We start from the raw sequence: 27,369 nt of genomic DNA on the forward strand, positions 1-27,369 counted from the left end.
TAATTTCACTTTATTTTTGACACATTTCCTAAAAGCTCTAGATCCCAACTTATGTGCTTCCCCAGGGATGTCAGCTGAGGCCATATGGCTGGGCCTGGGGCTTCAGCTGAATTCAAACAACCCCTGAGTGACAAAAAAGGAAAGTGGTTTTCTGCAAAGGTCTATGGTGCATCAAATTGAGGACAGTTTACTTTGGACCAACTAAACATGGACAGCACTTAAACTAAGAGAAGGTCTGAGCAGTAAATTGCTGTAGTATTCTTTCCTATATTGTATTTAAGAATAAAGTAGAAAGAGAGCATTCCTGCTGGGCGTATGTGCTGATTTTGGCCCTATTTAGTTCTATTTTCTTCACAGTGGCTTGTATGGGGTTTTGTTTTGGATATGTGCTGAACACAGTGTTAATAACATAGAGATGTTTTTGTCATTGCTAAGCAGGGCTTATGCAGAGACTTTTCTTGTACTGTTGTACTGGCTAGTGAGGTGCATGAGAATTTGGGATAAGACACAGCTGGGACAAGTGACCTCTATTGACCATAGGAATGTTCCATCCTGTATGACATTAGTCTTAGTATGTAAAGTGGAGGGGGAAAAAAAGAAGGCAGGAATGTTTGGAGCTACGACATTTGTCTTCCCAAATCACTGTTACCTGTGATAGAGCCCTCCTTTCTTGAGTGTGACTTGCCTGCCCATGGGAAGCAGCAAATGAATTCCTTGTTTTGCTTTGCTTAAATGTGTGGCTTATGCTTTCTCTATTAAGCTGGCTCTATTTCAAGCCATGAATTTTCTAACTTACTCTTCTGATGGTCTCCCTCATTCCATTGGTGGGGAAATGAGTGAATGATTCTGTGGGGCTCAGTTGGTGGTTTAGACCATGACATCATGAATCTTGTCACTAAAACTGGCAAAATAAACTCCCTGGCCATTTTGTTAAGTTAGAAAGTAGACTTTATTCAAAGCTGGCGTATGTGGGAATCACTCCACAAAACACATACATCAGTCATCAAAACATTTAACTTTATACTTTTTAGCAAACAAAGGAATTGGTGTTCATTGGCTTACAGGTTATGTGGTTCCCTTTATTAATTAGTATTCTATCATCTATTGCTTATTGATTTCTCACTTCTCATGAGACTAATGGTCATCAGTCCACTTCTTCAGTCTTATTATCTTTTTCTTGGACAGGGACAGTTTCAGTAATTGTTGGCTTCTTCATCTCTGGTTTCTGTAACATGTTTTTGTAGTTTAGAAATTTGGTATTCTTAGTGTCTAGGTCTCAGTAGGAGCAGGCATGATTTCCTTTGTCTCTCCTGAATTCTCCCAGTGAAACAGTTCTTTCAACTGTTTCACTGGGATTGCTATCTTCCTATCAATAGCTGCTAAAAGTGCTATAACTCCCATTACAAAAAGATTGTTACTGTTTTCTTGACCAAACTAAACCTAAACTCTCTCTCAGGGGCAGGGGCAGAAAGAGCCATTGACTCCTGCAAAACAGAGAATCATCTACTATAGAAAAGAAAACACCTCTATTCCATGTTCCAAGTGTCAACAAGATACTAAACAATACATGAATTAATGTTTACTTTGGCAAATATCAAACATTCTCTTTGTCCTTTATGGAATGGTGTATCTCAAACAGAATCCTTACCCTGGCAGGTCTGCTTACGTGACCTTCTTTTTGCCCTGCTGTTTTGTCTTTGTCCTTCTTCCCTATCCTGCTACAGAAAAAAGGGGCAGAATCTTCTAGCACAGTCTGTGCTAGAAGATATACCACCCGCATCATTGCTGGTGGTGTGATTTTGGCAAGACAAAGATAGGGCCAGAAACTGAAAGTTTGCTATTTTTCCCGGCTCACTCTGGCGAGTGTGGGAATAGGATCAGAGCCACCCAGCTACTGGGCACCAGGAGAGAGCCCTGGGAGTGTCCTGTGCCAGTCCTGCAGAGTCCCAGGCACTGCTGCTCCAAACTGCAGAGACCTGCATGGAGAACTCGGACTGTCCTCAGCAGTGGGACAGAGCCACCACACCACGAGAGCCACAGAGGAGCCCAAAAACCCAGCTGGAGCAGAAGCAGGTGAGTGGACACTGCTGAACACAGCTGAGAACAGTGGGCAGGAGAAAACAGTGGGCAGCATGGCACAGATAATCTAAGCTGGTTGTTGTTTTCTTTTTCTTTTTTTTTCTTTTTCAATTTTTTTTTTTTTAATGGGGACTGGTGTTGGGGGGGGGGCAAAGTTCAGTGCTGAACATGCTTGTGAAGATAAAACACCCTCTCTCTATATATTGTTGTTGGGTTCTTTTTTGCTCCTAGTGCTCCTGTGGGTATTGCGATTTTCAGTAAATTGTTGTTCCAATTTATAATCTCTCTATATAGTGTTCCTCCTTTATGAGAAGGGAAAGGAGAAAGGGAACAGCTTGAGTGGGGTTTAATCTTTCAGATGGGTTTTAAACCACTACAGACCCCTTAAATCTTAAAGGAGCAGCACACACAGTTCCTTCCAGAGCGTGAGGGTAACCTTCACTCTCCAGGGAACCTGCTTTAATTAACTAAACTAACACCCCAGCAATAAACAGTGGAGTGCCCATACTTCAATAATATCATGAACCTCCCACATGCTTGTTTGCCACATCTCATTCCTTCTTTCTTTTTTTGTCATCTTTCCTATTCTAAAATTGTTGTAAATAAGATGTAAGGATCAAACTGGGTTCTTTCCGCACGTAAACCAGGAATAATGAATAGTGCCTTCTGTTTGCTGTTGAAAAACACTAAAAATCTGATGTTCTCTTCATCACAGGTTGCATTTCAATGCTGAGGGAGGCAACTGCTACACTCAGACATTTATGGTAGGACGAAGTGATTAGATTTCTGTCTTCTGCTGGTATCTGTGTTTGGGAAGGTAGACAAGCTAAACAGACACCTCTATATTGAAATAATACAGATGTAAAAACACGTTTACAATCAGAAAATTACACTGATATTGATATTACTAGCATCTGGCAAAGCTTAACCTCTTCATTTGACTTCTATTTGACTGCTAAGCCTTTTTGTACTGTTTTTTTCAGGATCAGGCATATAGCTTCCACAGCAGTTGCACTTGGTTTCCAAATATGTGAGGCTGGACATGAGCTATAAAAAACTGGATTACTTTTTTTTCAAATCTCATATCCTGTAGCTTCTTGCCACCACATCCACCCAGCACTATTCACACAATAAGCTACTCCAATAACACGAGTTTACGTCATTTTTTGATTTTCTTACGAATAAGCAGACTCAATGGCACAGAAAAAGAAACAAAAACCCAGAAAAAAATCCCGTCACAATTGTTTTTGGAGACTCATATGCCTGTTAGACTAGATTAGAAAATTAGATTATCAACTGCAAATTTGGCACCTCTGTTTTGCTACATTTGATTACAAAGCCATTCTTCACTGATTAATCCACCTACCTTTCCATGCAGAGCAAGAAAGCCTGTGGCCCAAGGGGTTGCGTAAAGAGAAACTGTGGAAGGGGAAATATGAGTTTACACAGACTATCCTGACTCTCTTCTCCTCAGGAAATGTAGATCAAGGCTACAGAAGAGACATCCAACTGCATCCTGCAGGGTCCATGAAGAAGAAGAAGAAATTATAGACTGAGCTTGTGACAGCTTTCCAACTAAGATTGCAAAATCAGCTACTTTTAACAAGAGTATATGTTAATTAAAAAAAAGCAAACAAAAAACCAAACAAAACCCCCCCACAAGTACCCAAGCCTCGAAACCAGGACAACCCCAAAAGTCCTTATAGATGTTTAGATGTTTACTATCCAATTGTGGAAAAGACCAAAAAAAGGAAGAAATATTAAGAAAACAAAATTTCTTAATTGGGGAGGAGAAAGGTGAAGATCTTTTATTTCCAACCCTGCAATATTAGGAAGCACAGCTAACTTTGCCTGAATCCAAACCCTTCTTATCCTGTAAATCTGCTGTTTCATACAGGGACATGCTAAAGTAAGTCTTATGATGTGGTGATAAAATTTCGGTAATGGCTTAAGGAATCAAGTATTCGTATTTTCATTAAGCTTACTGCAGCAGCCTTCAAATAGGGCTAGAGAGGTGTGGGTTTTTTTTGGTGCAGCTGAAGTTTATTGCTTGGCTAGCGAGCTCTGAAATGTGATGCATAATACACAAAATAAATCCCCTTTGAAGAGCAGCTGGTAGGTGTGAAAGTCAATTTTCTTTTCTTTTTTCAGAACTACATTTGTTACTAGGGCATGTCTGAAGCTGAGGATTCAGACACAATAGTTAAGGGAAGTTTAGCTGCCCGGTGAGTACATGCCTGCACTTTGAATCCAGTCTGAGGTCCCAGAAGAACTGAGATTTTGACAGCCTTCTTGACTTTGGTAGTACCCTCCAGAGCCTCTGACTGTACAGTTTAGCAACTGCCTCTCAGTAATTCTTGATGTTTGGAATTATTACATTCCTTCCCTCTCCTTGGAAGATCAGAGCTTCTCTACAGATTGCAAAATGGCTTATGGAATTGCAAGAAGCCTGTTCTAAATATTGTTAGTCTCTTCAATTTTCCAAGCTCAAGCTTATGCAAAAATGGTTCCTATGCCCATGCTCTTTGAATCCATGTAATGAGGACAGAACTCTAGATGATGACTTCTTGATTTAAAGATGCACCATTTATTAGGTACTGGATTCTACTTATTTTTCTATCTTGAATTTGCAGTTCCATGCACTCTACTCCATTACCTAGTGTGAAGTCCACAAATGCAGACACTAACTGGTTATTTCCAGCACTGTTCCCTCTGTTCAAATGATTAGGCAAAAGGAGAAATATCCTTCCATCTCTTGCTGTTCTAGGCCATGTTGAATTGGAGCATCCCATGAAACACCCGCTCTGTTTTTTGTTTATCTCAGTCCTGAATTCCAGTCCCCACCTATATATTGAAGTCAGGTTAGTAAAAGTATTATGGCACTGAGCTTCCATGCTGAGTCTATGATAGCTTTTCCTTGAATTTCTTCATTATCTGAACAGCTCTGTTTACCAAACCTATTATCCTTCCCCCTTGGTTTTCAAGCTGAGAAAGCAAAAGCAACTTCATTAATGGCTCACAGATTGATAATTAACAATTTATATGTCCCTTGTAAGGCTAGTAAGCAAAAGAATTGCTTTTGGACAGTGAAAATGCTGGAGAGAAGGAAGTGGGAGTTAACTTATGTGGTTAAGTTGTACTGCTTCATTAATCACAATCTATCTTTTATCACATTGCTCAAAGCCAAATCCATTCCGTTTCTTGGGAATGAGTTAGATTAAAATCAAGTGCTCTTAATGCATCTTTGACATCTGGCCTAGCAGCTGGCTATCACTAATATTGCTCTTTAGAAATGTCAGGAGCCACATTTACTGTGACCATTCTAGTCCTTCTGATTTAAGCTACTGTAGAGGGCAATGAATTACCTTAAAGGAGCTCCTCTGGAAAGTCCTAAGTTTTATGCGGATCCCCTGCCAGCCTCACCACTTCATGAGTATGAACAATCATACAATTGAACTGATTTGACTTTGCTGCTCCTGGAGTTTCATTGCTTTTAACCTTGGGATGTAATGATGGTAATGCCATGCTAAGTGCCTCTCCTACCTGGGTTTGTCTGCTCAAGTAGGGCACCCATTCTTGTTAGCTGAAAACTGCACTGATTTGCAGTGAGAGGGGAAATAGATTGAGCATGATTAATATCACTGTGAATGCAACCTATTTTCTTGCAAGGCTTTTAAAGGTGGTAGTCCTCCAGAGATATTTATTTCTTTATTAATTGTAAGGTTATGCCTAAAAAAGGCTGGTATTTCACACACCCTCTCCCCTGATAACATCAGCCTAAAGCCCCATCTCCCTCCTTTCTTCAGGCAGACTTGAATATGGACTGCATTAAACCTGGGGGCAATTGTTCGCCTCTAATGAAGGTGCAGTGGGAGGAGAGTTGTCTTTTCCTAGCAGTGAAAGGCAAAGAAATTAGAGTTGGTCAGTGAAACTGTCCATACCACAACTGGGAGGACAAATTAGAGTCCTCAGCTTTCCAGATACTGTGTTGCCTACCTTATTTCCTAGATGTTTTCCAGTGCCCTCTCATGTTACCGGCTTCTGACTCTGACTTGGAAAGAATCTAGGAAATGCAATGAACATGAAGCAGAATAGCAGTTTGAGAGTCTTTATTATGACTTGGCCATTCTCAGATTGAAGACTTTTAACAGAGCATCAACTTCCTCCACAGATGTGGTCTGAAGAGGCCATTGCTTGGACCCACAGGAACCAGTTATTGTGGTCTGCTTTCCAGCAGAACTACTGCTCATTGGCTCATTGGGGCACCTGCAAGGACATTATACACTCTGGGAGGGGCCTCCCTTGACACAGTGCAACCTAAAACCTCTGGTCTTTCCTAGAAAATCCCAGTGTGAGACACGATGAGGGCTTTGCCAGCCTGCAAAACATCCAGGTATTAAAATTATTAGAGAGACATCTCTGCCTGAATAAAAGTGCAAATGATACCAAATATGCCAAAGTCGACAGGATTTATACTTAGCAATAAATGTGAGGTAAGACGGGAGACTTAAAAAGAGAGGGCAGAGGGAGAGAGGCAGAGTGACCAAGTAAGTCACCACCATGTGGATCCTGATGCTATCAGTCCCAATCCATCTGAGGTGGGAGAAGCCCAAGAAACACAGAGTCCACCAGGTTTATGTTTGTTCACAGTCAGGTACCTCCCAGACTGGGGCAGAGATTATGTTAATACTTTGGGTCATGGGACACTTCTGGAACCTTGGCTGGTTTATGACATCTTCAAAGATGTTACAGCTGCCTCTTGCATCAGCAAAGTTGAGTCAATTATGGCTCATCAGCAGGGATGAATATCTTCAGGCTACACGTGAATACTGGAAAACCACAATTTGTCATGGAATAGAATGGATCTGTTCAGTGTGAAGCACTTCTACCTTCATTGCTTTCCTGGACACAGGATGAAACATTTTTACTATGAGTTGAGAGTAACGTGTCAGTAGCCTTCTGTGTTGCAATGCTGTTCCATATTGAAAGGAACAGCAGCTCAGAGATCCCAGTTCAACACAGTACTGGAAACAGAATCTCTTGGAAAAAAGCCTTAAAATATACTGGCAAAAGCTTTGCATGTCCCAAACTCAGCTAACAGACACTAGTCATTACTTCAAGTGGTTCAACTTTATGTAAATTGAAAACAGAATCAGAGTTGCTGTCTGTGCTTTGGAGCAGGCACTTGATGGGCACATTTTGGTTCACTCTGAGTGGTAAATAATGAGTTGTATACAGTCATCAAATGACTGAAGAAGTTTAAAAAAAACCCTTCTTTTATTTGTATTCTGTGATGTGTGCTGATTCCTTCCATAAAAGACATACTGTTTTCTTTTAAATTTAATGAAATAATGCATCATACTGATACAATTTTCTTTTAGTTTCCAAGGCACTATTGCTCATATGAAAACTGTGGCCACAGAATTTTGATTACTAGATTTAATACTAATTGCATTTTTTTAATCAGTCACAAATGCTCTCAGGAGCTCTTGCTTGGGGGTCTTAAGATTCAACACCTTTAAAAGTGCAAAGCACATTTCTATTGCACTCACAGAATGTTGTCACATTAAAAGAAAATTAACAAATTTAGATACCTTATTTCAGACAAAGATTTAAATCTATTGATTCAGTTCACTAGTGTGCAAAAAGCATGATACCTCTGCTTTGCTAGCGTTTGGAGAGGGTGTCAGTGGTGAATGTTTTAGAACAGGTGGGTATGCTTTAGCATGCAGCATTGAAGGTTAGGAGCGAGGACTCTAAAGCCTGATTTGTGAACAGCCACAGCTTCTCAGCATATTGTTACAGTGAAATCACAGGACTGCTGAATTTTCCCTTAATAATGTAAAGGTTGTTACAACTCTGACTAACCTGCACAGAACAATTCACTCTGAGATGCTGGAACAATCACTGCTTTCAGGGAGAAGAGTGGATTTCATTAATAATCCAGATGGAAGCAAGAGAATGAGGTAGTAATTGCCAAGACAATAGGTGTTTATGTGGTGTTATCTGAAAATCTTGAAATAAAGATGAAATCAGTCCTTATTCTGCAAAGCTGGCAAGAAATAGCTAAATATATATACAGATGTCAAATTATCTGTTTGCCTAGAAATGAGTAATCCATGATCAGAGTCAGCAACACTAAAATACAGTATTTAAACTTGGTGGTGTTGTCATTTCCCAGTATGCATCTCAATTATCTATAGAAAGGTATTTTGATTTAGTTTTTGAACATAAATATAAATTCCTTAAGGCAGCATTTTTCCACACTATGTTTAGCTGCTAAAATGATCTGTACATGATGAAGGTCCATGTGTAGCTACACTCAGACTTAAGCACACATCTTTGTTGTCACAGAGGAGGTAGTGATTTCTTTTTATATGGCATGAGTTTAAAAAGCACACACATGCAAATACCACTAACTTTCCAGGACGTCATTTGATGACCTTCCATTTGATGTAACAATGCTCCTGAATGCATTGCTGCAAGAAAAATTGGGAGAGGGGTGGAAATTACAAGCCTAGAATAAATGATTGACCTAACTTCTAAGCTGACAGTAAATTTTTATTGGTAGATGAATACCAAGCATGTATTTGCTAAAACTTATAGTGTTACATGCGTGACATGCTTGTAGCCATGATATTTTATGAAAAATCCTTTCCTAGGATTTTTCCCCTCCTGAGAGCTGAATGCCTCAGGAGAGAAATGTAAACAATAACTATCTGCTGCTGTGGAATGCAACAGGTACTTCTTCCATTGGTCCATGTGGATTGTTTTCAATTAGTGACCAATTACAGCCACCTGTGCCAAGGCTGTGAGCAGTCACAGGATTTTTGTTATGCATTCGATTCTATTCTTGTTCTGTGTAGCCTTCTGATCTTCCTCTCTTTCTGTTCTTTTAGTATAGTTTTAATGTAGTATTTTAATATAATATATAACATAATAAATCAGCCTTCTGAGCAAAATGGAGTCAAGCCTCGTGTCCCCACACATGGGTGGCTTGCCGCAAGACATGCTGTCACAAAGAAGCAAAGGATATAATAAATATTGTCTGTGTCAATCACTGAGTCATCCAGAGGAGCCACACAAAGCTGATCAACTACAGCTGGTTTTAGTGATGCTGTCTTTATAACTGAATGCAATTTTGAATGCCGAAATACAAAAAACCCACCAGGATAGATGATGCAATTTTTAAAGCCCTCTGATAAGGCTTCTTTTATTAGTCTGAGGAAACTCCAGACTAATTCAGCATTTGCTCAAATCTGCTATTGATTAGTTAGTGGAACTGGAAACACATTACATGACACTTTATTAGGACTGAGCTGAATCTACTGATCATGGAAGTGCTCTCTTAAGCTCTGTAATGCAGTTACTGTTGATTTTGAAAGCAAATCACAGCAATTATTTCTAAATCACTTATAGTGTCCAATCTGATTACTTTTGTACACCCAAAATTCCAGGCATTCATATTAAATGTGAATGTTGTGCACCAAAACTTTTTATGGACATCTGAACACCAGGGCACAGCTACACTGGAGTTGCCATAGGTTATTCCAAATGTCCATGTATTGGAGAAAGCCATAAGGAACAGCAGGAAAATGTATAAAATAGTTCATTCTTGTAGAAGGAGATCTGTTGTGGGCCTGCACATACTGAAATATTAAATGACGTTTAACCAGCACAATAGTGTAGTAAGCTATGCCCTGTAAAGACTTTTATATAACTGTGTCTCAAAACAATGTGTGTAAATGCAGCACTTAATTTATTCCATATGGCTAGTAAAGTCTTCAGCTTCATCATATCTGAAATAAAAATGCTTATATATGAACTCCCCATTACACTTGTCTGAATTTTTTTTTTAAACTGATATGAAACCTTGAAATGAGACTTAAATATTTGGGACTTGAAAATTGAATAAAGCTAAGCTGCACTTGCATCATCTCATAACCCGAACTCGCTTATCTGTATTGTGGTGCTGTCAAGTGTAAAGGGGAGATTTGCTCAAACCCTCACTCAGTATGTGATGATCTGTCAGTGCCCCAGGAAAGCCTCGGCCCCTGTGACTGATGCCTGCCAGCATCCTGCTCTGGGGACCCTTCACTGAGCAATTCAGGGGGTCAGGGGTGGGTCAGGGTCACTCCCCCTCCTGTGCCTCCACATCTGCACCCACTGCTGGCTGTCCAACACCTTGCTCCATGAGCAGGGGGTGTACCCTGAGGGCAGATATCCCCGGCAGCACCTGAGATAAGCCCGGGATGGGGAGCTGTGTCAGTGACCTTCCCCACAGCCGCTGACTCCAGAGCAGGACATCTCCCTTTCTTCCTTCTGCTCTTAAGCTGATGGGAGGGTTTTCAGCTGGAGAGGACACAGAGCTCCCTCTTCTCAAGAGTTTTGACAGAGCCTGGTTGGGGTGTCTCCACTCGTCCCACCATTTACACCTCACAGATTGCACTGTGGCTGGGAGGTCAGGTATGCTGACTGCCTTCCACCCAGGAGTAGCAAGCATATTTTCCCCTGTAATTTCTGTACTGTTATCTTTGTAGTCTCAGTCACTTTCCCACAGATGTTAAAAACATTTAAACATAGCTGGCTTAAGTGTAAACAGTGCATTAAGCCTGCTGAGGTCAATACACTAATAAACATGTGCCTAACAGTTTGCAAAATGAGGTCTTTTGATATTGCTGTTTTTAAATTTACTTCTGATTTAAATTTAGGGTCCTAAAAATTTAAAGTTAGTATCATTGAAAGGTATTGCTTACAGCCTTGTCAGCTAGACATACAAAGACTTAAAAATATTTGACATAGTGACCATTTTAAATACAATATATTCTTTTAAATAAAGTAACCTTCTGTTACACTACTGCACAGTTTGCTGTCACATAATTGTTTCTATGTTGTTTCACTTTTCTACTAGCTGAAGCTTTCCCCCAAATAAACAGAGAAATAAATTAGTAAGTACAGCAATTTCCATATTCAAAAGTCACAGCTGTAACTTAAAATGTAAAACAAAGCCATTTTACTATCAGTTGATGTCGCAACATGCTACATAACTAATTCTATTGGTTAGGAAAACCCTTGAAAGTACAGGCACCTGATCATATGATCTTAGAATGGCTATGGCTGGAAGGAGATCTCAAAGCTGGTATAGTTAAAACTCCTCTGCTGAGGGTAGGGACACATGATGTTAAGGAATATTTTCTCTTTTGAAAATGCACACACTGTACCTTTTCCTGATACAGATAATTTAAAGGGACAGGAAAAAAAAAAGCCCAAACCAAAACCCACAACAGAATTTCTTTTCTTTTTTTTTTTTTTTAATTTTGCATTAGAGAAAGGAACTTCATCAACATTGATTGTCATTTACAGAAAACATTCAAAAATCATGTGTGCATTATTATGAAATGCTAACAGTGTTTAACTAATAATTTACAGTTCATAAAATAAGACAAAGATCTATTACATTCTAAAGTAATATAGAACCTTTTCATTTGACATGGATACTGGTCCTACAATGTTCATGATAAAAAAACCCTCAGTGGTCACTTTCTAAATGAATCAGGCTGTCTTTTTACTCACAGACACATAAATTAGGTCAATTATATTAAACAAGGGAGAAAGGTCAGAAAAGATTTGCAGATGTAAAAATGCTGGATGAACTCCTGGGCACCATTGAAATCACTGAAGGGTTTGCCACTGGTTTCAAGGGAGCTAGATTTTTACCCAGTACATCATGATTCATTTACAGTTCTGCTATTTGCATCTACAAGCCAGTTAAGATACGTAACAGTTATTACACAATTAAGCTTATTAAAAAATAAAAAAAAAATCACTGTTGACTCTATGAGGCATTTTATTTTAGAAAGGAACTTTTATTTATCTTTTGAGAATGATTAATTTTGAGTGTTACTCATTATTTTATTAGATTGTTTATTATCATACTTCTTGACAGGCAATGCAACTCTTGTGTGTTACCAACAGTGGTAAACATGCTTACCAAATAAAAAACAACACACTCCTAAAATTAAAATGAAATTGATTTACAACAATATAACTACAGCCAAGCACCAAATAGCTCAGGGCTTGGATCTTGGATTCTTAACATCTCATTTCAGTCTAACAAAATGAACTGGAAATAGGATAAAAACATTAGATATTTGAAAGTGGGAAGTATATGAAAAATCATTTCTTCTCATAATCCTAAAAACATTTTCAGGGATATTCCAAAAATATTAGAAAGCTTCATTTAAATCTAAATATCTATCTTAATTATGTTTTTTATTTTTTATAAATTGGTAATCACAAAATACTAGCCATTAAAGTCACATTTGGATGCCAGAATAGCATCTAAGTACTTTGCTAATTATTTATGCTCCTGCCTGTATTACATTACAGCTGTTGATAAACTGGACATAGTTTCTTTTCTCCGTTATGATCTTTAAAATGTACATTTGGTGAAGATTAGTTATGGCTTCAGGTTATAGCTAATGAGTGACCTGACCTCAAACCTGAATAAGAAATTAAAGGCATACAAAAATATTTTGCTCATTGGAAAGACAGAAATGTTTCTATTAATATAAATAATGTGAGAAGGATTCATAAAAGCCATATGCTATAAGGAAGCATTATTTGCTTGAACAACTTTTCTTCAAATCAGTCAAACGCAGTCTGCAGGAATTATTACAATACTCACTGTACAGACTTGCTGGGATCCTGTTTCACTGACAATCCCACATTTTTTTCCAAATTATGAACAGAAGTGTACACTAAATATCAACGGCTGATCAAAAGGCTTTATCTATTACAATCAGTTTCCATAAAAACTGAAGAGTAATTACACTTACAGGAAGCAAGTACATAATTTGATCTTTGATGTTTTTCCTCTTTAAAAAAAAGCCAACATTACAAAGTCTTATGTTTAAACAGAGACATAGAAAAAATCAGTGTATTCACTGTCCCAAGTTATTTACAGCAAAAATTACAGAGACAGCATACATAGTATTGGACGTTCCACAAGCATATATTAAAAGTAATTACATATGAAAAAATATTTTATTTGTCTTCTACATTTCTACAATACATACTCATGTTTCTTTCTTCTTGTTTGTTTAGTTTTTAAGTAACTTCTTTAGTGTTAATCAAATGAGGCAGAGAGTGCAGCTGTAAAATAAGGGATTTTGTTGCTGTTAATATTCCTATATTCTTTATATCATCCATTCATTACAACTGAAGTAATTAGTTTGACATGGGAATTATAGCGATTAGCATAAATCTCAAAATACCCAATGTATTTGATTTAGCTGAGCGTTGATAACAGCTTAGAGTTCAGTTGTGCTTTATTTGTTGCCACAAGTACAATCACAGAGCTGCTCCCGAAAGTGTACTAGAGGTCACATGGCAGTCACACAAGAGGCAAAGACTATCATGGCTAGTTCACTGTCTATGCTACTCAGTGGCTTTTTAAAAATAAGTGCACGCATAAATCCCCATATACTGCAGGAGAATGTGTGGTCCACACTCCGTAGGGTTAAATGATTATTAGCTTTTTTTTTTACTAACAACAAAACACCTTTTTTGCCTGATTCTGACATTGAAGTGACACATTAAAAAAACCACAAATGTAGTGCATCTGAATCTGAATCCCCAAAGTCAACAGCCTAATGTAGTTACTTTGACTTAATTAAGCTGCGTGTCTAATCAAGACAAATATAAGTGCCTTTTTTTTTTTTTTTTTTTATTTTTTTTTTTTTTTTTTTTTCCTCCAAATGAGCTGGTTTTATCCAGAACAGTTGTCTAGGTAAAGCCTGTTCTTTCCTGTTCTTGGTGGTTAACCATCTGCTCCTGCTTGTGTTTCAATTCAGTTGCATTCCTGTTGCCCAAATAAGGGCCCAGTGTGTTCTTAAGAAGGAGCCATTTTTTAAATTCTCTCCAGAGTCTTATATTGAACATACTTTACTGCTGTCCATGTATAGTCATAAACAAGGACCTCAGCATTTTCTTGAAGCACAAAAAATTTTCTCAACAGCAGTATCTTCATTCATAAATTAGCAGCTATATCCAACAAATCAAAAAATATGCAAAATCACCATGATATCTACATTAGTTGATCTTTCTCTTTGTTATTGTACAGAAGACCACGTGCAAAGCAAACAATTTCTGCAAGTACAGCTACAGAGAAACAATTACAATTTACTTATTGCTGCTATATCCAATGCTGTTTTCTTTCACTTTCCCTATGTGATGTGCTTGAATTGTGAGGATGATGAAATTATGCGAATGTAGTACATCATGTTACTGAACTCACTGTGAGCAGTATTATCCTCACTGCCTGCAGTAACACCCAGGAAATACTTCTCCTTTCCCAGAGCATTTTGTTCATTGCCTTATTCTCTCAACAGAAATGCAATGCAAGGGTCATTTGGAGGACACAGACACAGCTGCCCCTGCATGTTCAGCCTGCCTTTTTAGGAGAGTTACCTGTGAGCTACCACTGCAGAAGTTTTAGGCCTCTTCTTTTCACAATGACTCTTGTCTGCAGACTGCATAAGTGGCTTTTGGAGCTGCAAACAACTGGGATAACTTATTGGGGCGTTGGGCTCATTGTCACACAGTCATGCAGGGACAATTCATGCAAGGATGATGCATACAGGCACAACACAGATAAGTGGGAGCATGAAGGAAGAGGAGGAAGGAGCTTCCTTTCTACCATCTGGGTGGAGTTTCCCTTGCAGGTTGCAAGTACTGATCAACTTTGAGACAGAATGAAGACGAGTGACTTACTACTCCAAGCTGCATTCACTAGGAGCTAGGAGTAAAAGGAAGAGGACAGAGAGGATAGGTCCTCTGAGCATAAGACTGAACCTTTTAATGGGAAGCTATCATGCTAACAAGAACTTCAGTCACTTGGACATGGCTCCTAGCAACCTGAAGGATCAAAATAAAAATTGCAATGGGATGCTTGGCAAAGAATATGATAGTGAAGATCCTGATGCAGTGACACTGCCTCTTCACCTTCTGAAGCTGTCCATCAGTCTTCTAGGTGGAGGGAGTTCAGAAGATTGAAGGAGTCAAAAACCACACATACTCACTGTGATAACAGGAGCAATGATCATATTCAGAGCTGAGGAAAACCTCTTGGTTGAAGACATGGAATTAATGACTGGCAAAGTAATCCACCTCAATTTATCCTTCTGTGTGTGTTCTTGTAATGACAGAAAACCTGTGGTGTAAAGCTAGGGATAAGCACATTTCAAAACTCTAGGAAGTGGGAGTACTTTTCACTAGCACAGTATAAAATGGGGTAATGTTTTCTTGATGTGAGAAAGGAACTAATCATACCATGGAGAAGCATTGCTACAGAGTCGTGGGCTAGCTATGATTTTGTGCATCCCTGAGAGAAAATGGTAGCTGTTAGCCACTCGCTCATGTCTGCATGTTCTTCACAGTCACTTCTCCATGTCCTAGCTCGGTACTCTTGTCATTGCTGACATACTTATTCCATGTCTTAAACTTTCTTCTTACATGCCTGCAGCAAGTCTGAATATGAGCTCACATTAATGATACATAATCTGAGTACTTTGAAATTTGTCATTTGTCAGTAATTCATACAAAGCTTGCTTATACTTTGTTCTTAAAAGGACCTTAACAACATGAGCTGATGGGTCAGTAGGACTCTAATGACTGTGAAACAACAGGCAAAGTCTGACAGATCAAGCTGAGGAAATGCTGACAGTGAATTCAGTTTATAACAATGTTACCTCTAATCATTGGCTTGAAAGCCTTGTCTGGGTCATGTTCACTTGGGCAGCTCAACCCATGCCCTTCAAAGCCTCTAACATTCTCTTCCGTATTATCACTGTTATTTACAGTTATTTTCAGTAATGAAACATCCCTGAGTGGCATAGAGTGCAACATTCGCATCAAGCAGTGATTGTCATTTATGAAGCGTGAAACTTAAAGAGTAAAGATGAGGACGGGGCATCCAGCACACTGTTCCTAATGGATGTCAGAGATAGGATTTAATTTCTAGAGTGTAGGCAGAAGTTGCTGGGACAGGCTGGTAGGCGTAAATAGACTACTATTTTATGGCCAGGGAAAAGCAAGCTGTCTGTCTCAGAGTTCCATTTCACGCATCCTTACATATAATGAATTGGACAAAAAAAAAATCTTTTGTGTTTCAGCTTGATCTTATGTGCTATATTCCTGGGATGTCCAAAAGACAATGATGAAAATAGGAACCACCTTCCAGGCTGGACCTTAGCTCTTCTAGAAACAGCACAACCAATGCAGAGTCAGGAGCAAAGAGGAGGATTGGGGGAGCCTGAACATCTTCCAAATGATGTTTGAAACACAGCTTCAGAAGGGTCAAAAAGTCAACAGGGAAAGGAGCCATCAGCTGCACATCTCTAGCTAAGCTGCCAGACCAGTTTGTGAGACTGCTGCAGAAGCTTGTACAGCCTGGTAGAGGGAGGCCAAGAGGCTAGCACACAGGAGCAGCTTTGCATCCTTTTTGTGTAGAAGTTGTTACATCAGAAATCCTGCAAACTGTCCCAAAGGGAAACATACCTCTACACAATCTGGCACAGTGAAACCGAACAAAGAAAATGACATAACAAAGCTCATCTTCATGAGCAGGTCTGGTAGCTGCTCCACCTCAGCACCATAACCTGGAACAGGTACTGAAACAGCACAGGTGCCCAAGGTGCAACAGGAGAATAAAGTGACCCCTGTGAAACTGGGCTGAAATGAACAACACAGAGCATGAAGTCAACGCATTTAGGAGAGCAATATCTGCCTTCTGCTCAATGGAGCTCAAGAGGGACCTCTTAATGCCAAGGGCTCCCAGTCTTGCTATCAGTTGAGCACCTTCTTTGCTGAAATGCCTCAATTTTTATTGACTTTATTTAGAGCTAAGTGTCTGACAACTTGCAGAATCAGTTCATTAAAGTTGTTCATTCACAAGCCAATCAAAAACCGTATGTTGCTTTCAGAAACAGGTTTTCTCAACTGAGGTGCCTTCTACTACCATGTTTCTTTTCTAGCAATTTCCATTAGAAGGAAATATGAATCTTAGAATTAATTTTTTATAAAAAGAGCAGGCAAGAGAGATATTTACAGCAAAATTAAGTCTTTGTGGTAGTATAATGGACACTGTACATCTGCTTCCTCAATGCCAAGGGTAATTTAGCATAATATGATTGAATTAATCGAGAGCAATGCTAGAAATAGTAGATTCAATACATACTTTAAATACATGCTTTATATATGCTTTTCTTACAGGTCCCAGGTTAATCAATCATTAAAAAATATGTCTCGTTTGAAAGGTTTGTCACTAAAAAAATCAACAAATATATCCAGTTACTACAGAAAAAAATGTGACAAATTTTAGACACTTATTTGAAAAGTTTCAGGTTTTACCGTGGACTACTGAAGGCCAAAAAAACTAAAATGAAGAACTAATATTGTGAATTATTGAGTTATTTACTAAAATTCATGTTATTTTATGCTTAAAACTCCACGGACAACTTGAATATGTGAAGTCCAATATCAAGAAATTGAAATTTTGAGTGTAAGTGACTGTGTCAGCAAAACCAATCACAAAACTCCAGCCTGTGGCATGTGATCATCATGTGTTGTTCTACATTCAGTCAATGAAGGACAAAACAGGTACTATACCTATGTGGCCAAGCCCAAGTGACAGAAAATTAAATAAAATCCAATTGCACAGTTCCATAAATGAACAGTGTTTGAAAATGAATTTTCATTTTCCAAGTAAACCACAACACTATTTGCTCAAATCCTGTACTAATAGTAACAAAAATTTGTTTGGCAATACATGAAAATCTCGGTAGAGGTTATTGCCTATCAACAACAATGAAGATCTTGTATGGCAGAGTATTAGAAGTTTTAGGACAAAACCCAAGAATCCACTTTTATTTCTAAACTGGATATTTCTACGTTTGTGGTCTCTCACAAGTTACTTAACCTTTTTTCTTTCATTTCCATATCTTTAAAATGTGATCATAATCACTACTGATTGGAAAGATCATGACATTGCAGTGATATAAGAATAGTGCTTTAAAGATTAAAGGCCCTGTAGATAATGATTAGTGTTATTTTCACTGGTGACTTCCATTTAGTTATCTTGCCTGAGAAATAATTAAAAAATCCCAAGGAGTGATTAGCTTATTGGAGAAGAAAACAACATTTTCAAGATGTAACACAAATTGTGAAGGACTATTTATAAACATGACAAACCTCTTTATTAAGCAGCACTCCAAACAGTAGTATTTATCACTTATTCTATATTTCTATGGGTTTGCTAAAGATATACTTTTGATATACTGTAAATGAATTTATAAAATACTTCAAACAATATGTGTGTGTTCTTGTGTTGGGAAATCAAGAAAAACATGAATCCCCTGCAATTAAAACTGAGCACTTCTAGAGTTCAATATGACTCGATTTTTCCCCTGATAAATCTACAGAAATGTTACATAGACATTAAGTTTTGATACACACATACTTGAAATGTGGGATCCCTTTCTTGGATTTCCCATACAAAATGGGCTGCAAACAGGTAAGTCACCATATAAAGGAATGTCAGTCTTCCAGTTAGAATGGTATAAAGAAGCATCAAGAGAAATGTTTTATTATGTTAATTGAAGATATTTTAAGGCAGTTACTAGAGAAATGTGCTCTGAATTTGGAGTAAAAAGGCAACTTTAGTAACTGCTGTTCTATACCATTAAGCAATTTTGAAGAGTACGTCACATTTGCCACAAAATACAAGTAAATGTGCTCGACGGATTTTTTTTTCTAAGTTATAATGGACCTGCACAGAAACATTTATTAGCTGAGAGTTTGTAACTACTCTTGTACCTGTTCTGGCATTCCCAAAGCAGAACAAACAAATAGTGATATTCTCTAGACTTGATTCTGCCAAAAATACATATACAAACTTGCAAACTGACTGATAGAAGGCAAGGGAGAGCTCCTCAAAGTACTTGAAATAGCCTGTGAATTATCTGCTCATGCAAAAAAACAGAAGCCTGAGACCAGAGTCACACAAGGCATTAAGTTATCATTACAACAGACTGATTTCCTTCACCCACCCCTGGGCCCACCTGTGTCCCTTGTGGGCTCCCTGTGACACTGCCCCCCTCCATGAGCCTGGCAAACGGGCAGGTCCTTTATGCTTCCCCTTGCCTTGCCTCAGATTACACTAGCTTCTGCGTGGTTTGAAATAAAGAAATATATCTGCTTGTGATCCTGCCTTCACTTCTTTTCTTCTCTACTGCCTGCTTCTTCTTATTTCTGCTCTATGCCCTTCGCTGGCATCCCAAGAGGAGACTGCTCTGAAAAAGTTCACAATGGGTAAAAGGGTGGTAAAGAGAGATGCTGCAGAAGCTGAATCCCTCTTTCAAAGCTAAAACATCTGTGTTTTGTACTACTGGTAGAATGCAGATACATTAATAATGACTGCTGATCAAACTTAATTAATTAATGCACAAGATTAATTCCATGGCAGCCTTCCACTCCTCTCTGTGTTTGCCTTTGGTTTTGCAAGCAAATGCATGTACAGTCAATTCAGAGAAAGACAGAAAAAGGAAGTTCCAATCCTTTGCTCCACTCCTGAAATGCATCTAAAATAAATCCTATATATGCACATATATATATACACTTATATACATACAGATTTATACATACATATATGCATGTGTTTAAAACATACACAGATGTATGAGTGTAATGGAAACCATCAGTCCCATGATGACTATCAGAAACAGTGACAATTACACTGTTGTTTGTCGTAACCATGGATTTCACTCACTTTTGACTTACTTCCTCCTTCCCTCCTTTCCTTCCTCTTCAGAGGTACATTTTAGGCTTGCCATGGTTTTCACTGAGATTACTACCTATCTTTCTAATGAGTTCAGCAAAAAACAAACCAAGACTTGAAGCCACTTTTCAAAGCAGTATATATAAAACAAAATCATGTGTGAAATCACAAAAATGTACATACGGGATTGTCTACATTTTTACTCCATGTTTCAGATACTTTACTGAGATCAGGTCCTACTACGTTCACTTTTATATATGTTCCATCCCTGTAACAGTGAGAAAATTAAAAAAAACCCAATCCTATTCCTCTTTTCACTAAAACCATCCAGACAAGGCTTTTGCACCATTGATACATTCCTGCTGTTTGATTTACACACAGCACACATGCACTACATTACACACATCTCAGAAGTGATCCTGTCATTACACATTGGCAGCTGACAATTTAACTCTGGCAAAGAGAATCTTGATTGCCCAAAGTAAATCTAATATGTTACTTGGAGAGTATGAAATACATGACAGCTGGGTTGAGCATCCTTTAAATGTAGGCATGTGATTTTAAGTTACAGCATGTATGCAGAAAATGCATACATATGTATATACATACATATATACATGTATATATGTATATATATGTGAGTGTGTGTGTCTTCCATATATGCACCATAATTTCCAAGACAGCTACAAATTACCACATGCATTAAACTATCTAAAAACATAGAACTAGGCAGTCTAATAAGTGGAATTTTCTTAAATTATATTTTAACAATAAACAGCAAGAGTAATACTGCAAAGTACTGCTCTATTATCATGTATATCTACAATAAAATTCTAGGAACAGTTGTCTCCCAAAACATCCCTCAATAAAAGTAAATTAAAAAAAAAGGTAACATCCAGTGTCCTATATTTGTATATTCATTGTCAGTTCAAAAATTAAAAAAAAAAAAAAGTAAACAAAAGAGAAAAAAGACATCCCCACTCAGAGTTGCATATTTACATTCTTCAAACTGTAGCGGTGAAAAATAATTCTATTAAGTGCAGGACATTCCTAGTGTTGCAGTAGTGACATTTTTAATAATTTCTTCATGAAAACATTTCTCTTTGTCTTACTAGTGATGCATTCCATGACTACGTGAAAATTCTATTATCCCCTTCACTTGCAGCCAGTGGTTGAGTCTGGATTGAAAAGCTCCTTGTATAATGGAGGAAACAGTGTGTTCACTATGTCTGGATGAGATTGCTTAAATACCTGCAGTTTCTCTCCGTGCAAGTTGCAAAGTGCAGTAATCGTTGGTATCTTGGCTATTAACTGTAAGACATTGAAACAAAAAAAAAAAAAAAAAAAAAAAGGAAGAATGTGGAAGCATATTTTGTATAAATTACACTTTCCAAAACAAACTATGTTACCTTCTTGCTGAGTAACTGAAAGCTAAGATCCATCAAAACCCACCCACAGGACTAGACATTGTTCTTACTGTAAGAGCCTAGAAACAGCTGTCCCCAAAGTTTTAGCCAAGGGCTGAAAATGCATCTAACAAGGAACAGTCTCAACAAGCGCATTTTTAAGAGAGTCACATTCTTTACAAGGTATGAATTAAAATTATTGGTATATTGAACAAAAAATGGAGTAAGAGGCAACAGGGACAAGAGTCAGACAAGCCTCTACACATGTCAGAAAAACTGCATTTCTTTTAGCTTACATTAATGTGGCAATACATACAGAAAAGGCTGCAGAAAGAGAAGAGTCATGCTTGAGGACTGCTTGGTATTTTGTTTAAAGAACTTACCTTTGTCAATGTCTCCTCATCGAGGTGGTTCTTCTGAATAACATGTTGAAGTGCAAAGTAAATCTTTTCCTGAAGCTTCTGGACCTTCCTTGGCTCTATTAACCAAGCTCGATCTGAGAAAAGGGAAAATGAAAGTTAAAGAATGCACGTATGTGGGGCATGCTCATGGTGCACACAGTGTACACTGTGCTGGCAAATATCCACAGGAATCGTAAATCTCATGAGGGAGGACTGCATCGTAATTAAAGACAGGGTTTCAGAGGCAAAGTGTCTTAACCCATTAAAGGATCACCTGAGCACTTAATTAACACACAAAAAACATAGAGGAACACAGTGTTGGCTCTGCATCTATTTGTTTAAAACAGGATGCTAGGGATGTACGAAAAGAGTTGGTTGTCAACTACTGTGAAAAGGAAAGAAACCAAACCTCAGCTACTTAACAGATGATCTGGAAAAGAAAACAGCATTTTGTAAACATTAGAGAACTGTGTTCCCTGAAGGTAAGCCAGTGGATCCTGAGCCATCAGTGGCCTCATAAACAGAATTAGCTGAGAACACATGCTCTTTCTACGCAATAAGCACACAGTTATGATTAGACTTCACAGGTTAGGTGCCAAACTTTATGCTATTGCAAAACCTGGTCTTTAAATAGTGTTAAATTAATGCCTGTTGTGGCAGACTGGAGATAGAAACATTTACCATAGAGACCAATCCCTAAAGGTTTACCTTTCTTCACAAGAATAAGGTTAAAAATAGACAGAGGTGATGGAAAGACAGGTTCATCACTCACCTGTCATGAAGCACGCTGTATATTACACAAGAGTTATTGAATTCATGACAAGAGCTAGGTAAACCTTTTTAACAGATTCTAAGTTTATCTCCCAGAATGTGGCTCCTGCCACCTGAACACCATCTGGAAATTTGGCTGGAATTTCAGAGGTAACTCTAGCTATATTCACAGTAGTGCAGGAAAAAGTCAGTAGATCACTGACCACCTTAATGGACATAAGAAGCAACGATTTAATAGTGTACTTTTTCTCTTGGGTTTTGAACTTGTCCATCTTCAAAGAGTATGCTGTCCACTAGGCTAGAGAACAGTGTAGGAAAGAAGATGAGAGACAGCTCCAAAACAGACAAGATCTGCTTTTGGAAAAGGAAGATGGGAGGAAGGAAAATGCCAAGTCAAAGTCTCAGGAGAAGGAGGCAAAAGGGACCAGCCATGTTCCTGTCTTACCACATGCCTCTTTTGTATGTTTGAAGGTGGAGATGCCTCTGCAGCCTTCACTGAATTTGTATAACATTTAGCTTTTGAAATCACAAATCAAGCTAGAGAATCACCTTCAAGCAGTGAGTTATGTCCATCATGAAATGGAAAATCTGGATTTGTGCTCTGAATTAGAAGGAAAATGGATGAGACAATGTCCTTTGCAAGATTTGCAAAACTACTGATGGATGTTACTCATGGATGCCCTTCTCAGGTGCCCTTATTCCCCGTGGACTGCTCTGGTTTCTGTAAGGGGCCTAAACACAGAGATGAAGGCTGCAAGAATCACCTTTCAGGTGGTGACTTTAAAAAAGAAACCTGAATATGAGAACTTCCCATACAGAATCTTTGTACACTTGTATTAGCCAATGAAAGGACTGTGCAGGGACTTCTGTGAAGCAATGCTTTATTTTTAAATTTTAAAATTTTTTCCCATGATGAAACTCTTTATTGTGAAGGAACCAGAACATCAAGTGTGGAAGGAAATATTTCTTTATTGTTTATGGATGAAAGATTGCTTTCACTCATGCACATGCTCCTGCAGCCCATAACTTCCTTCTTGCTGTGTCTTAGGACTAGTTACACACACCAAACACTTTTGTTCCATTTAATTGTTTTTTTTTTTTAGCTAAAGCAATAAGAGATGTTGCATGTATCCTCTGGCTTGCAAACTAAAGGAACATATGCAGAACTGCAGAAATTATTCAGACTTTTGATTCCACTTAATTTTTCCAACAGCTATCACCCTTTGCCACCCACCCAGCTTTGATCTTTTCAGACAGGGAGAGGAATGATGGGTAGAGACCCATCGGGACATTGCTCTCCCAGAGAAAGTCAGGACATCTGGGGAGGTAGTGCAGAGGCAGCTCTCATGCCTGCACACAGTTGGGACACCTTTGAGGTGGAAATTGTCAATGTTTGGAGGGTTGTAGGTGCAATATTTTGGTGTAACCCTATAAAGAGTCACTGGCTCAACTATTTCACTTCTGAGCAGATGGTGGCAAGAACTGCTCAAACTGAAAAAAAAAGGAGTAAATTCCTTTCAGTAGGTGTTGTTAACGATGAGAATGAATATGTTGACACCATCTGTGATAGTCTAATTCTGACTAAAATAACCTCAAACACAGATGTGCAAAAGCGCAAGGTGACCTAGAAGAAGTCTTCAGCAGAAAAAGTTTGAAAAATCATAGTGTGTTTTTTTTGTGAGGCTATTTAAGAGGTTGGCCTTAGATGAAAATATGTGTCTACATTCTCTGAGGCATATTTAAAAATCACATACTAAACTGTGAGCTTGTATACTAGATCCACCTTCTGAGTCAACTTAAATCACAAAACAGACCTCCTCTGGGGTCAGCCAGCCATCACTCCCTTAAATGCATACTTGCCTATGTAGAGTTATGATATATGAATACATGAAAAAGAGCATGTTGCACTTCTAATCACTATCTCTCACCTGGAACTAAATTCAGACAGGACTGCTCACCAATTTTTACTGTTTGCATTCTGTGATACTTTTCTCCCAAGAAAAGAGCCCATTACAGTTATGGACTATATAACCTACTCAGGGTGGTGATTTTTTGCTCTCTGAAAAAGCTAAGAGAACTGTGCACCTCTTGAGTAACATGCTTCTTTTCACATGGCCTGGAGGAAGGCCAGCCTGCATTTCTTGTCTGTACAATCCTGCTCCATGTTTGTTACACTTAGGATCTACCTCCAGTATATGCAATTCCTGATACTACATTTGGGTAATTCAGGCATTCTTCCACTTCCTAATATATTGCTTAACATTATTTGATGCAGCTTAAACAGCTATTTAAGTATGTAGAAATAGAGTTGGATAAAGAGGGAAAAAAATCAGTGTTTGGAATGAAAAATTACCTGGTGATATCAGAACAGCAGACGAAAACAAGGCAATCTCCTCCTCAGTCAGCTGTAAGGAACATAAATTCTTTGCAAAGTCAAATGCTTCATTTACCAGATCATCAGAACCTGCAGACCAAAGAGAACAAAACCAATGCTAGAAATCAGCTTTTCAACCTGCAGGGATTGTTTTGGTGTCAGAAAAAGTTGTTCCTGAATTTCTTTACTGTTAAAGTAAGTGCTTTTTATTAAGTACTGACATTCCACCAAACCTGAAAATGGCACTAAAATGTACACTGAAGAAAAAAAACCAAAACAACAAACCCAAGAATTAGGATGAAGTACAAAAATTGCACAGGTATCTTAGAAGAGAATACTCTTTTCCCTTGCTCTGAGGCAAGAATTGGTATTTCTAAACAGGTATTAAACCTAAGGAGGAGGAAAGACCAGCCCTAAATAACATTCATATATAATTTCACTAACTAACAGTAAAAATGTTTATGAAAATTTGCAAAAGCATCACAAAGATAAAAATAAATCAATCAATATACATTCATAGATGCTTTAAACTTGTAAGGAAGTAGTATGCTTATGATACACACTAAGGAAAAAAAAATATGATAAATATATACATTTGAAGGCAGTATCTCTCTTTGAGTTTGGTCCTGTATCAATTTCTGATAATATCAGTCTGATGGATGCACAAAACACAAACATTTCACTATTAACATTTCAGGTAGCACTAAATATCATGTTGAGAAACTGAGTAATTTTTTCAATACATGAATCTAAATGAGTTTACTTAAAAGTTTTAGGCAGAACAGTATTTTCAGCAAGTTGTACCAGCTCATTATTTTAGTCTCCTCATTGCTGGGGCTAAAATTGCCTTCTGCAGGACACTGCTAGTGGGAGGGATTTGATACATCAAGCGTAATTGAACAGTAAAGATAAACAGCTTGGCTCCCGCCATAAACGCATGACTCATTAAAACTTCAGAAGGCAAGAAATCTATTTGGAAAAACCCTCTTGCTGTTCTCTTTTATTAGAGAAAAACACCTATCATTGCTAGCAGCTAATGGAGTAACCTTTTTTTTTTCTTTTTCTGTTCCAACCTGGGCATTTGGAGACTTGGGGATTCAACGTTTACTGGAGATTTCCACTGTGGATCATAACTCTCATAAAGACAAATTTCTTGCTATGTGACTCATTGCAACTGGTTGAAAAAAAGAAGAGCAACATACCCAAAGCTTTAAACATTTGCATCCCTCCATACTTTCCTTCAAACAGAACGGTATTGTTAAGTGGGTTGAAGGCACGGCACATTCTCACCAAAACCACTTCCAAGCAGCCTAGCAGACAGAAAAAAGAGCAAAGGTACTGGGTATTATTGCCTAACATCAGAGCACAAAAATCTCAAGAAGATATTTATGAAGTCACCAGTTATTAAAAACACCAGAAGGAACAGACACCCTTTGAAGACATCTAGATTATACATCTATGAATGTGAGAAAAAATATTTCTGTCTGCCTTGAGTATAGGAAGGGGTAATTTCTGATCCAGTCTAACCACCTTTTCTATAGGTTGACTTGTTCACCTTTTGCAGAAAATTAACAGCATGAACTCAATCTGAAGGTAGATCTTGGATAAATAATTTCAGCTTGGAATACTTTATCCAAAGTGTCCATCCATCTAAAAACAGACATTTATTGAAACTCCTTTTTAATAGTTTTAATATTTTTTTAAATAGCAAAAAGCAGCTTCGTTTGAGACATATAAAAATCCCAGCTTGTTTTGTCTGGAGAAGGAGAACACCACAAAGCATTTTTAGAAAGAATGTACAAGTTGAAGCGCTGCCAAGAGCACCCCTAAAATAGGTTTTACTTCTTGTTTGTTTATCTTCTTCTTTTTTACCGGTTGTTGAATAGAGAGAGAAACACTTCTTTTTTTGCACTCCTTATTTCCTAACTGTAAAAATATGCAGTTGGGAAAGTGGAAGAAAGATTTTTAAGATCCCTTAACTAAATCCAGATCTCCTGTAAGATGAACCCTGAATCTCAGGATTCTTCTGCAGGCATGCTTTTGAGAGAAGCATCCTCATTTTCTAACTCCTAGTCGGCATTAACAGCAGAAGAGAAAATAAAACCTGACATATTTTTATATGCTATAGCTTAACAATGTTTTCCAACACTAGAGTGAAATAAATATTTTCCTGAAGGTGCAGTTGTGTTGTTAGCTTTGCCAGTCAAATGAAATTTCCTGGGGGCCCACTGGTATCTGCAGAATTTTCAAAATCAGTACGAGATTAAAAAAAAAAAATAGTTTTTGTGCTGTAACTCCCTTTTTCTAGGAGGTTGCCTGTGTGTTCCCTGTGCCTCTGTATCATTTCCCTTTGCAGCTGTGCCCATGACAGAGCCCAGTCCCTTACCAAGACAGTCATGGTGCTCATTAACGCCAAGCTTGTGGGTTTGATTCCCCTATGGGCCACTTAAGAGCTGGACTCAATGATCCTTGCTGTGTCCTCTCCACCTTAGAATAGTCTGT

At 38.2% G+C, this 27,369-nt stretch overlaps 1 protein-coding gene and 2 long non-coding RNA genes across 4 annotated transcripts in view; all 3 read right to left on the minus strand.

The window, feature by feature from the left end:
• Positions 1 to 1,039: 1,039 nt before the first annotated feature.
• On the minus strand, positions 1,040 to 6,177 carry LOC135290719 (uncharacterized). The gene is made up of 3 exons (XR_010353503.1): positions 6,076 to 6,177; positions 3,446 to 3,595; positions 1,040 to 1,225 (listed from the first exon to the last, which is right to left on the minus strand). It is a non-coding gene; the product is annotated as an uncharacterized LOC135290719 (long non-coding RNA).
• On the minus strand, positions 6,174 to 7,194 carry LOC135290718 (uncharacterized). The gene is made up of 2 exons (XR_010353502.1): positions 6,639 to 7,194; positions 6,174 to 6,457 (listed from the first exon to the last, which is right to left on the minus strand). It is a non-coding gene; the product is annotated as an uncharacterized LOC135290718 (long non-coding RNA).
• A 4,728-nt stretch (positions 7,195 to 11,922) lies between these two features.
• RORB (RAR related orphan receptor B) overlaps positions 11,923 to 27,369 on the minus strand; it is a 138,017-nt gene continuing 122,570 nt past the window's right edge. Inside the window, exons 7-11 of one of the 2 annotated variants that reach the window (XM_064403460.1) lie at positions 26,070 to 26,177; positions 24,847 to 24,957; positions 21,705 to 21,817; positions 21,167 to 21,226; positions 11,923 to 19,430 (exon numbers count right to left, since the gene is read on the minus strand). In XM_064403460.1, coding sequence (XP_064259530.1) covers positions 19,395 to 19,430; positions 21,167 to 21,226; positions 21,705 to 21,817; positions 24,847 to 24,957; positions 26,070 to 26,177 — 428 coding nt within the window. In that variant the 3' untranslated portion in view covers positions 11,923 to 19,394. Of the gene's footprint in view, positions 21,227 to 21,704; positions 21,818 to 24,846; positions 24,958 to 26,069; positions 26,178 to 27,369 lie in introns of both variants that reach the window. The other variant, XM_064403459.1, reaches the window with a different exon arrangement.

The sequence above is a fragment of the Passer domesticus genome, chromosome Z (genome assembly GCF_036417665.1).
Source record: "Passer domesticus isolate bPasDom1 chromosome Z, bPasDom1.hap1, whole genome shotgun sequence".
In the NCBI taxonomy this organism is placed as follows: Eukaryota; Metazoa; Chordata; class Aves; order Passeriformes; family Passeridae; genus Passer; species Passer domesticus.